Source organism: Phyllostomus hastatus, unplaced genomic scaffold (genome assembly GCF_019186645.2).
Source record: "Phyllostomus hastatus isolate PE091 unplaced genomic scaffold, TTU_PhHast_1.1 phas_contig_244, whole genome shotgun sequence".
Taxonomy (NCBI): domain Eukaryota; kingdom Metazoa; phylum Chordata; class Mammalia; order Chiroptera; family Phyllostomidae; genus Phyllostomus; species Phyllostomus hastatus.
In genome coordinates this window covers 3,044,395-3,056,346 of record NW_025333796.1, presented here as the reverse complement: position 1 = coordinate 3,056,346, position 11,952 = coordinate 3,044,395, and the positions used below count along the sequence as shown (strand labels likewise).

Here is an 11,952-nt window from a genome sequence, read left to right as displayed (position 1 = left end):
GGTCCCCCCGCCCACCGCCGCCCGCAAGGCCCCCGTGATCCGCAGAGGAGCCGGGGCGATGGTACCCCTCCCCCCTCCCCGGGAACGGAGCCCAGCATATTGCCCCCCAGCTTTGTCGCCGAGTCCCGTCCATCCTAGTAAACCCGGGGGCTCCCAGCTAGGACTGGGGGTGCAGCCGCCCCCCACCACCTACCCCCCTCGGGGCCCTCGAACTCTCGGGCAGAAAGCCCCCTGCAGGGTCCCCAAACCCCCACCGTTGCCACCTCCTCCCGTCCCCGTGAAGCCGCAGAGCCAGGGGAGGGCCAGCCTGGTCCCACCACCCAGGCCGCAGCTGCCCACTTGCCCCTCCAGGCCGGGCTCCAGGGGCCCCACGCGCCTGGGGCACGACCCAGAGGCGGCTTCGGCAGCATTTTCGCCGGGTGTGACCTGACCTCCGGCCACACAGCAGCGAGGGGGCCCTGTACGTGCCCTGTGCTCCACCACCAGGAGCCGTCCCTCGCGCCCAGGCCCCCGCAGCTTAGCTACCACATACCCTCGCAGGTGCCCGTCCTCACAGAGGACAGGAGCGGCCACCCCACGGGGCTGGCAGGAAAGGTACCTCGGTGGGAGCCGATCAGAGTCCCTCCTGGACTCGGAGGCCAACCACACGGGCGGGTGGAGGGAGGGTGCTTCCACGGCAAAGAACCACTTCCCCGTCTCCCCGCAGAGCAGGCCTCCTGCCCCTCCCTGGGGGCTCCCGCTGCACTGCCACCCCTACCCCTGCCCCACTGGTTGGGCCCCCACCCCGCAAGCCGGGAATCCTCCTCCCCCAGGAGCCTAACCCGGGTTTGGCAGCCTCCGCCCAGAGCCCTGGGGACGGGAAAGCCTGACAGCTCCTGGACTATCCTGCTGATAATTACCCTCATGCCCGAGGCTGGGGCCAGGCCTCACCTGTGATCCCGGGGCGGGAGGGGGCCGACTCAGGGTCAGGTCCGGGACTGGGCCCTGCGCCAGCGGCAGTGTGTGCAGGCCAGCTTAGCCCTGGGCACGGCGCCCCTTGACCACCGACCCCAGCAAAACGCTGTGCACAGGGCCCCCCTGCCAAGCTGACCAGCTCCCTCTGCTGCAGCCTCGAGCGAGTCTGGAGCCCTTTGGGGGGGTCACTGAGCCCCAGGGCGAGCTGGGGCCCCCAGGCAATGGGGTCGGGGAGCAAGCTGTGAGTGCGGTAATGCAGTTGGGGGAGCAGGGGAGGTGCTCAGGGGTGGGCGCACCAGCCCATGCGTCTACGGGGTCACAGATGCCGCCCACCCACTCGGCCGGGCCCCTCCTCCTCTGTGACCTCTCAGAAGAATATGACACTTGCCCTGTCTGACTCACAGGGACGTGAACGGTGAATGTGAAGTACATGGAGAGTCCACACTTCTCAGCCCGTCCCCTCTGTACCTCCACCGCCCTCCCCCCCCGAACGTCAGTGCAGGGACAGCTGCGCCCTGGGCCACTCGAGGGGGCACAGCCTTCCCGCGGGCCTGCCGTCTCCTGTGGGGGAGGAGTGTCGCCTGGGAGCAGCTACCCCAGTGCCCCGTGAGTGAGGGGCCAGGGGAGCAGAGAGCAGTGCTGAAGGGGACAATCCCCTGCCCGGCCCGGGGGGAGGGAAGGACAGCACGTCGACCACACAGCGCCAGTCACCCTGTGGCCGTCTGGACAGGACACCACACAGCCGGGGCCCCACCTCACAGACCCAGGAGCGAAAACTCGGATGCTTGGGCTGGACAGCGCCCCCCCCGCCCTCAGAACCTTCTGGAAGCAGAGATGCCCAGAGCCACACCTGCAGCCTGCTTGGCCCCTCAGCTGTCTCCGGACTTTCCCCCTGGTCCCGCAGCCTCCGGGACGGGTCGCCCGTGGCCCCCGCTGCCGTGCCGGGGAAAGGCCTCCAGGGGCCAGCAGCCCCGCCGCACGCCCGCTCGGGGAGCAGAGGCAGCCTTGCCCTGAGACGGGCCCGGGGCCCGCTGTCCGGAGCCTGCTGCCCGCTGCCGGCTGCCACCTCAAACTCGGACTGCACGCTGCCCCAGCGCCCTCCGGCCTGGAGCAGACTGGTTCAAACAGCTGACCATTTACATTTGTTGTTTATTTGTGTGTGTGTGTGGAGGGGGGGGAGTCTTGGCTGTAAGAAACCAGCCGTGGGCTGCGGTCAGCTTCCCTGAGGCCCTATCCCAGGCCCCGAGTGTCTGGGTCACCACGTGCCTCCCTCCGCCTCTCCCACACGCCGGGCTCTCCGAGCTGCCCCCCAGAGGTCGCCCCCCGCTGCCTTCTGGGTCCCCCACCTGCCTGTGGCCCAGTGCCCGGCGTGTGAGCCAGGGCCACTGCACCGGCCCCTGCGGTGGCGACAGTGCCGGTGAGGTAGACCCAGGACACCCAGCTGAGCCTCTGTGCGGACGGGAGCCTGGGAGAGACACCCGGCGTGCCCCCCCGTAACTCTGCGTTAGGACTGAGCACAGGACAGCGGAGAGAAGGACAGCACAGAGGGTGCAGAGAGGAGCCCCGCCCCCGGGGCACACCCTTCCTCCACAGCGGGAGGCCAGCCCCAGGAGAGGGGAGTCCCGGGGCCCTGGCTCCCCGCCGCAGCCCGGCCCCTCCCGGCACACGGGCAGGGGACCGGGGCGGGCCTCGCTCCGCCTGCCGGGGGGGCACACTGGACTTCCACCAACGTGGCAGTCCTGCTCAACACCTGGTGGCTGTGGTTTCCCCAGGGCAGAACAAACCAAGTGCAGGGATTGGGGCGTGACCCCAACGCAACCTTGGGGGAAAAACATTTAATGTAAAACCTACCCAGGAAAATGTAGAGATAAATAAATAAGCTCAGAATACCCAAGGGGGAAAAAAAACCCCAAATTAAGTGTAACTGCCCATTTCCGTCCCCGGTATTTCCAAAATACTGATGATAAAATTCACAAACTAACTAGTAAGTAAAGAAGATACAGAACATCCAACGAAAAACAACCTCAAATAAAAATAAAACCAAGGACAAACCCTAATTATTTTATTTCTGTGTATCAAGACTACAAATAGCATTTAACACTTAATTTATTATTTAGATTAAGAAATTACACATTTGTTTCGATAACGGTCATTGTCTCAGAAGTGTCGCTCAGTCCCCGCATCTAAACGTGTATTGCTCATCTGGTCAACGCAGGGGGGCAACCCGGCGCCCCCGCGCGGGGACGCGCCGCCGGGGGGAGGAGCCGCGCCGAGGCCCCGCCCAGCGTCGGCAAGGGCCCCGCCCCGTTTCCACAGACCCGGGTAGCCCACCACCCAGTCAGGTCCTGATAAAGTGCCCATCTCGCGGGAATTACAGCGCTCCTCCCCTGGATGCACGCCTGGGGACTGTCCCGTCTTCCTTCGAAGCAGCACCGTTGAGGGGGCGAAGGGGGCGGGAGGGTGGCGAGTCACCGACGTCCGGGGAGAGAACGTGCGGCCCAGGGGCGAGGGGGGCAGGCCGCAGGGCGAAGGTGCAGCCGCCACTTTGGTTCAAGTGACTGGATGGATCTCAGTGTCTCTTCTCCCACGTCGCCGTTCACCGGAGGTCGCACGTGTGCTGTGCCGTGGGGGCTGGACAGAGACCCCTCTCCTGAAAGCTCCCCAGGCACAGAGTGCAGGCAGGTGGGAAGGAATGAAGTGCCCGCCGCGCACACCCCCGCGCCGCGACACCCGGACCGCCAGGATGCAGGTCAACGGAACACCCCACACGAGCGTGCCGGCCCCCTCTGGGAGCGATGGCTTAAAGAGCACAAGTAAAACACCACCACGCCTCTCTCCTCCAAACCTCGCCGCTTTGGGAAAAGGCAGCAGGAAAAATGCCTTCAGTTTGAACAGTCAGGCTTGTAAACAGTTCGGCCACACGGGAAGCCGCGGCCCCTGAGAGTCAGCCCCCACCTCCCAGACCCTGTGCCCCGCAGACCAGAGCCCGCCTGCCCCAGCAGCCGCGCCCAGGGCCCCCTGGCTGAGGAGGGCCTGGAACCCACCAGCAAAGCCAAAGCTGCATCTTTGGTTAATTCTGCTGAGTCGCCACTAGTCTCACAACTGTGCTCCTCTCGGCAGTGTTCCTAAATCAGCCGCGTGGCACCTAACGTTTGTTATTGTAAGTTATCTGAAAAGCAACGTCAACCTAAGCAAGGGACCATGACCTAAGTCATTTACAAACTGGAGGGGGTGACAGAGAGGGGCAGGGGAGCCGTGGGGGTGCAGCCTGAGCGCTTCGGCCAGGGAGGAGCTACTCACGACGGAGGCGCGCAGCTTCTGGGCGCGGGTGGGCCCACCTGGGCCGGCTCAGCTCAGCTCGAAGCCGGCCGCGCACTCGATGGCGTACAGCAGCTTGCTGCGCAGCAGAGACTCGTCGTGGAACTCGGGGAGCTTCAGCAGGTTCATGCAGGTGCTGGCCGTGGGCAGCCGCTCCAGGTCGGAGCCGCCGTGGTGGATGCAGAAGGCCGGGTACAGCTCCTGGAAGACAGCGCCCGCCAGCACGGCCATCAGTCCGCTTCCAGACAGCTGGGCGCACGGCGCCGCGGCTGCAGCGGCACCGGAAGGGGTGCACACCCACGTGACTGAGTGCCCAGACACACGGCGGCCTGATAGCCAGGGCGGTGCAGCTGGGGAGCACACCAGGAGCCACGTCGTGCTCTGACGGAAACGCCCGGGAGCGCAGACCCCGCCCCACCCGCCAGCACGCAACGGGACAGCTGCTGCCCCACCTGCCAGGCGCACGGGCTCCCGCATGTGTCGGGTTCAGCGTGTGCTCTGACTGGGGGAAGCTGGCCGCGCGGACGGCCACGCAATGCGGGACGCAGAGACCGCGGGCTGGACCCCAGGGCGCGCCATCTACCTCCAGTTCACAGGCCACCCCAAGAGTCTCACAAAAGCGTCAGACAGGAGTCCGGAGAGAAACAGAGAGCGCATCTGTTATCTTTATCATCATCATCATCTACTGCTCTGGGCACAGAGGGAGCACTGCTTTCCTCAGCTGCTTTAAATAAAGTAAAACAAAAGCACCCAGAACCGGCTCCGCGACAGCAGGGTCGGTGAGCATGGTGACGGCCATGTGACCGGGGAATGAAGGCGTGAAATGTAATTTGCAGTCAAATGCCACATTTTAGTGTTTCTTCCTAAGGCTAATGGACCCCCTACTTGGAGTCCGAGAGTACAAGAAATGCACTTCTGCCCGCACCCGGAGGCAGAGCGCCATCTCAGGCGGGACAGAGCGGGCACGGCGGGAATCTGTCTTAGCTTGGGGTGGGAAAGACCCGCCCTTCGTGGTGCGGCCCGATGGCGGCGTCACGACTTCCTGAGGCCCACCGACGGCTCTGTCGGGAGCAATCACGCCCACCAAACGCACTGAACTCGGATTCGCTCCGGCAGATGTTCTTCCGCTCCTACAACCTCGCACTGCGGCGTTTCCGGCCAATGCGCGCGCCGCCTGCTGTCCCGGGGCTGCGGCGGGAGCCAGGCTCTCCTCCGCTCGCGGCTCGCCCGCCCTCCGCCGGCACCCTGCCCACCGGACAGCATGCAGATTGAGGCGGGTTTTCCACACGTGAAGTCCAACTCATGACAACTCGACTCCACATCTAACAGATCTTAATTTTTATTTACTGATTTGAGAGAGAGATTTGTTGCTCCACTCACTGATGCATCATCACTGGTTGAGTCTTTGTGCCCTGACCAGGATCGAACCCGCAACCCTGGTGCATGGGGACCTGCCCTCACCCACGGAGCACCCGGGGGCGCCCTGCAGAAAACACCGGTGGTCACTGGAAACAGCCCGAACTAAGAGCGCCCCAGGGCCCCGAGAGCGCCGCCCCCAGCGCCGGCCTACAGTGCTGACGTCAGAGGGGAGGCGGCCCGCCCTGCACGGCCCGCCTGTGCGCATGCGCCGCACGCACGGGTCCGCGCGCCGGACACCGCGCCGCAGAGCTGCACCGCCGCCCACAGGCCGCCGGGGTCTGGGATGGCGCCATCGCCCCCAGGGGCCCGCTCCCCTCGGCCCCAGGCAACCACTGCCCTGCTTGAGTCTGGACCCGGAGCGGTCACACGTGCTGCCCGTGTCCCTCTCCTCCCCGCGGCACGATGTCTTCACCGTGTGCGCGGTGCTGTGTGAGGCGCCGAGTTCCTCTGAACTCCTGGGTGGACCCCTGGGTGGACACGGGGATGCCTAGTGCCCGGGACGGACGTGCGGACGGTCCCCGGTGTGTGGCCGTGTGAGGAGTGCGGCTCTGGCGCCCCGCGGAGAGCCACGGTGCCTTCCGAGTCGGGTGCATTCCCGGGAGCGGCTGCGCTCCCTCACGCCGAGGGTCAGTCTGGCTGACCGGCCCGTGCCCCGTGGAGATGCCAGTGACACGGCGTGCAGCCGGGAGCGGGAGCCGGGCGGGGACGTGGGCTCTGGCGGACGCTAGGACATCAGGTGTGTCTCTGCCTCCCCGCCTCCCGCCGAGCGTGACCCCTGGCAGTTCTCTGGGCTGCCGAGGCTGCGGGGCCAGGACCACGGTGCGGGGGCCAGCCTTGCTGCATGCCCCTCTGCGATGATTCGGCGGTGGTTAAGGTGGTGTTTGCGTTTTAGGGAACCAGCAGGAGCACCGGCGCCTCCACTGACCCCCACGAGAGGCCCCGAAAAGGGACAGACGGACAGAGCGATGGGGCCGGGGCAGGCTGCGGCGTTCTCTGCCCAGTCCCGGCAGCTCCTCTACAGGTCTGGAAGGTGCCCTGCGGCCAGGCAACAAGGCACGCCGGTGAGCCACCAGGAAACACGCACTTCTGCTCATGGCCCTCCTCCCCGAACACCCACTTCCAGCCCGTGTCCCAGTGGTGCGTGGCCCGCTGGGTGTGCTCCCGGGCAGCACGGCCACGGGTGGCCGCCAGGAGTGCGGGGACGGCAGCGGATGGACCAGCCCCAGGCTGCAGGCCGCGACACTGAGGCTGGAGTGATGCAGACACAGTGCAAATCAATGACCCTGGCGCCACCGAACCGCGGCATGCTCACGTCACCACCCTGGACACGCCGCACCCTGCTGCCTTGGAGCCCATGGGCTGTCCCGCTGCCTCCCTGCCTGGGACTTTCAGAGCAAACCCGCAGGGGCCGTACCTTAAACCCCAAGAGTGGGGGCCGGGAGCAGCTGGTGACGAACTTGAGCAGCTTCCGCTTCTCCTCATCCGTGAACCCCTCCACGACGCGCCAGAAGACCCGGATCACGGGGTGGTCGGCAGAGTAGCCCCCTGACAAGACAAGCACGTCCCCGTCACACGTGCCCCGTGCAGAGGCTGGCTCTCTCGCGGGCCGAGCGCGTGCAGCGCGGCCACCCCTCCCAGCTCCCCCTCATGTCCCTGGGGGTGGCGCGGCAGCTCCAAGGGGACAGAGCCTCTGCCGGGGCCAGGACGGGCACCTGCAGTCAGGAGACAGCCCGCAGCACGAGAGGCTGCCGGGCTCTGGGCCTCAGGTGCACGCTGGGGGCGCAGGGCGACCGGAGGAGCGGCGCCTGAGCAGCGGGAGCTGGGGGAGGGGCCCCGCGCCTGACAGGGTGGGGGTGGGGGTGGGGGCAGGGGCAGACTGGGGACTCCGTTCGGAACAGCGGCGTATCCCGTCCTCCCGGCTCAGCGTCCCCTCCCTCGCCGGTCCGACAGCCAGGCCCGGAGCATGGTGATTAGACCACTATTCTAGAGTGTAACATCTGCTCCTTACAGCTTTTAATCTGCTTAAGTGCTTCCTAAAACTGAAATAATTGCCTTATATTGTTCTCTCATTGTTAATATACTACAGAAATAACATCAATAAAATATCTTAAGTGCATTAATTGGCACCAAAATGAATATGATAATATTTTAGAACTATTTACTGGAAGAGCTAGGATCACTAGAGGCAGAGCTCTCTGTGCAGACGGGGAATGCAAACAGCCCAGGACAACTTCTTGGCAAAGGACAGGCCGGGCTGATCTCATTTCTCCACACTTACGACTTGACAGCGGGGGCAGTGTGACCTCAGATTATTTGCCTTTGCATAAACACCCGAGTTCAAGTTTAGAGCAGCACGAATTAATTACAGAAAGGGCAGGTACGTGCACACACACACTCACATATGTACTTATAGGAATACACGATTTTAGCAAATTTACGGAGCTTGCAAGCACCACGTCGACGCAGTTTCGGGATATCTCCATTCCCTCAGCAGACCCACGGCCGCCCGCAGGCCACTGGCGCCTGCGGTCCGTCCGAGCAGACGCCCCGCCCGCACGGAGCCCTGTTCACGGGCCAGGAGACGCCCACACTGGCCCGGCCCGGAACCAAGTCGGAGTCCTCGTGGAGGGCAGGCTGGGAAACAGCACCCCACAGCACAGAGGGCGGGAGGGGGGCTGGTTCCCGATGTTTAAAAACTGCGGTAAAGGAACGCACGACCCGCCACTGAGGCCACTGCTCAGAGGCGTCGGCCACGCTTGCCCAGCAGGGCCCTCACCGCGGCTCCCGACCAGCAGCCCCTCCCCACGCCGGCCCCCTCCGCCCACGTCAGCGCCCAGGAGGAAGGCCCGCTGCAGGTCGCTCGGGCCGAGTCCTACAGCCCGTGTCCCTCGGCAGAGCGGCGCCAGGCTCTCCTCGCTGTGACTCCTGTGTGAGCCTCCCTTCCCCGAGCCGTGCAGGCCACGCCCACTCACCGGCTCCCCCCCCCCAAGGGGCGTCTAGGCCGGTCGGCCCCGCCTCCTGCACGCGGTGCGGCTGTGAGCCTCCGCGGGCGCCCGGGCGGGCCCCTGCTCTGCTCCCTGTGCCAGGCTCGCCAGGCAGTGCTGCGCCCAGACCTCGGGGAGCCACCGGACCACCCGCCACAGCGGCTGCTTCAGGTCCCCAGGGCACAGTCCGGGGCTCGTTCCTGCCGTCCTCACCGACCGGGCACTTCCCGCGTGTGTGGGGGTCACTTCGGGTGCCTCCTCTCCCGGTCTGCAGCTCGTCCGGCCATTTCCTCGCCGGCATCTCTGGAAGCCCCGGTCTCTCATGTGGAGGAGGGCCGATGTTCCATCAGGGCCTCTTCTCCGGATCCCGCTTCCGGGCCAAGCGCCACGAAGGTTTCCTCCCTCGAGTCACGGCCACAGGCCTTCGGCCCCGTGCCAGAAGGTCCACGCTCACACTCCCCTCTGGGCCTCGTCCCAGCAGCAGCGCCCGGTCGGAAAGGCGGTGAGCGTGACACAAGGGCTCGCTTCTGCACTCCCTGCGCGCGCGCGCCCGCCGTGTCCGCGCACGGCGTCCCGGGCAGAGCCTGGCCGCTGCGGCTCTGCCCCACGGGACTGCTGCGGCTCCCTCAGGTCCTCCGCGTCTCCAGACGCCATTTGAAACCGGCCCGCTGGCTTCCAGTCGGCCCGCGGATCCCGGGGTGAGGGCTGCCTTCAGCCTGCACGTTGACTTGGGCAGAACCCCGCCGACGACCAGCAGACCGCCACCCCTCCCACCTGCGTTTTCCGTGCGCCTCGCGCAAGCCCTGCGCCCCCTGCGCCGACCCTGCACTTCCTTCTCCCCGATGCGGCTGTGCACAGAGGTGTTCCGCGACCTCCGCTCTCCACTGGCACGCGGAGATGGAGCCGGCTCCCGCACACCGACCGGCGGTGCGGTCTGCCGAGACCGCTCGTCAGTCCCAGCGGGCTTCCCCTCTCTGCGGTCACGTCGTCTGTGCGAACCTTTACTTCCTCCGCTTCCTCTCTTCCGAGCGGGATGCCCCTACCCACCACCCACCCGCCTGCGACACCTCACTGTCCCTGCCGGACCCCGTGCAGTGCTGGGCAGGACGAGGAGAGCAGGCACCTTCGCCTCAGCGGAGAGCACAGGGGCCTCTGCCAGCCGGTGCGCCGCCGGCTGTGAACTCCTCTGGGAGTCCTGCGTCCGCTCCAGGAAGACCCCTGCCCTGGCCGGCCGAGGAGCGTCACCCTGCGCGGGCGCGGGCAGCTCCAGAGCGCCCCTCTCCTCTGCAGCTGCTGCGACAGTCACGGGGGCTCTGTGCTCTCCGTCTCCAGCGCTGAGCTCCGCACCAGCGCGTTTGCACGTGGCCATGAACCTGATATTGCCTCGGGAAGCACTCCTCGATTTAACAATTTTTGCTGACATCACTTTAGTATTTTCAGTTTTGCCTCTGTGTTCATGAGGAATAGTAACCTACAACTTCCTCTTCGGTGTTACTTTTTTCTGCCTTTGACATCAGGCTAATACTGATTTTTGAGGAGAGGAGCCCTCCCCTCACTCAGCCACAGCTGGACGTCTTGCACAGGATGCACATTTCTGACTTAAATATTAAAAGAAATATGCATTTGCCCTGGCTGGTGTGGCTCGGTGGATTGAGAGCTGGCCTGAGAACCGAAGGGTCGCCGGTTCGATTCCCATCAGGGAACAGGCCTGGCCTGGCATGTGATCGACATCTCTCTCTCCCACCAAGGCTGCTCTCCCTACTGCCCCACAAAAACCAACAAACACGCCCTCAGGGGAGGATTAAAAACAGGTACAATGAAAAAAAATGAAGGAAAAAAATTGCTTGTTATTTCATTAATAATGAATGATTACCATTTCCTAAAACTTGAATAGATTTTAAATATCCTTGGACTTAGAAAGTAAATTATGCACGATGTATACTATTCACACAATAGAGAAACAAAATTTAAAAAAATATGTGTTTATGTTTAGAGAGAGGGGAAGGGAGAGAGAAAGAGAGGGAGAGAATCATCCATGTGTGGTTGCCTCTCACATGCCCCCTACTGGGGACCTGGCCTGCAACCCAGGCATGTGCCCTGACTGGGAATCGAACCGGTGGCCTCTCAGTTTGCAGGCCAGTGCTTAATTCCCTGACCCATGCCAGCCAGGACAGAAAAACAAAATTTTAAACAAGCAAAACTGACTTGTAATCTCAGGACCACTTATCAACTTCACTTCTACCTTGTTCAAGTTCGTTTTCACATTCAGATATGGGTCACAGGGCACATGCCGCTGAGTCACCTGGCCTGGAGAAGGCTGTACTTTAAATTCTCCGACACATGACATGCTCTGCAATGTCCATGCACATAACGAAGACAGACGCAATGGTTCACGACCGAAATGACTGTCACGGCACAAGTTTAAGACTCTGCATAGGTTTCCACAGACGAGCAAAGAGAACGAAGGGTAAATGCACCCTCACCTACACTCAAAGGTCTGTACTCTTTCCTGTGAGCCATATTCATTCTAATTTCACCCCAAAAATCTTCAGATCCTTTAGCAAGTAATTTAACTTCTGGGCTTCTCTCATTTAAAATAAGTAAAAAAGACGTTAGCCCCGGCTGGTGTGGCTCAGTGGACTGAGCACCAGCCTGCGAACCAAAGGGTCACCGGTTTGATTCCCAGTCAGGGCACAGGCCTGGGCTCTGGGCCAGGTCCCTAGTGGTGGGCATGCAAGAGGCAACCACACACTGATGTTTCTCTCCCTTTCTCCCTCCCTTCCCCTCTCTCTAAAAATAAAAGACTTTACTCATAGGCAGAAATATAAATAAGGCTGTTTATTACAGTGGGAAGTTAAATCACATACACCTGCTTCGAGAACCTCAGCGGGGAAACACTTTAAGCCCCCGACGCTCACCAAACAGAAGCCCCAGCCCAAGTTGCGCGGAGACGCCAGGTAAGACTGGGACCGCAGAGCGGGCGAGGGCGGCAGACCGAGTCGCCGGGGGCTGCTGCAGGGCCTGCTTCTCCTTCTCTTTCCATTGCTCCCACACCCACCATGGGGGTCATTTAAAGAGTCACAGACGCCCGGGGGGCGCACCGGCCGCGACACTCGCACTGCGGCTTTCACCTGCCGCTCCTGCGACGGCCGGCGTTGCCCAGTGTCTCTCCATGTGCTCACCGGCCACGTGTGCAGTTCTGGGCTTTCATTTTCTTGAAGAGCGGACACATTTAAGTTTAATTTAATCAAAAAATAAAGATTTCAATGAGGCCCAA

At 63.1% G+C, this 11,952-nt stretch overlaps 1 protein-coding gene across 4 annotated transcripts in view; it reads right to left on the bottom strand.

The window, feature by feature from the left end:
- Positions 1–2,989: 2,989 nt before the first annotated feature.
- Positions 2,990–11,952, bottom strand: part of UBE3C (ubiquitin protein ligase E3C) — a 70,628-nt gene continuing 61,665 nt past the window's right edge. For all 4 annotated transcript variants that reach the window (XM_045837751.1, XM_045837749.1, XM_045837748.1 and 1 more), the window contains 2 exons: positions 7,106–7,236; positions 2,990–4,473 (listed from right to left, as the gene is read on the bottom strand). In XM_045837751.1, the coding sequence (XP_045693707.1) occupies positions 4,303–4,473; positions 7,106–7,236 (302 nt within the window). In that variant the 3' untranslated portion in view covers positions 2,990–4,302. The remainder of the gene's footprint in view (positions 4,474–7,105; positions 7,237–11,952) is intronic.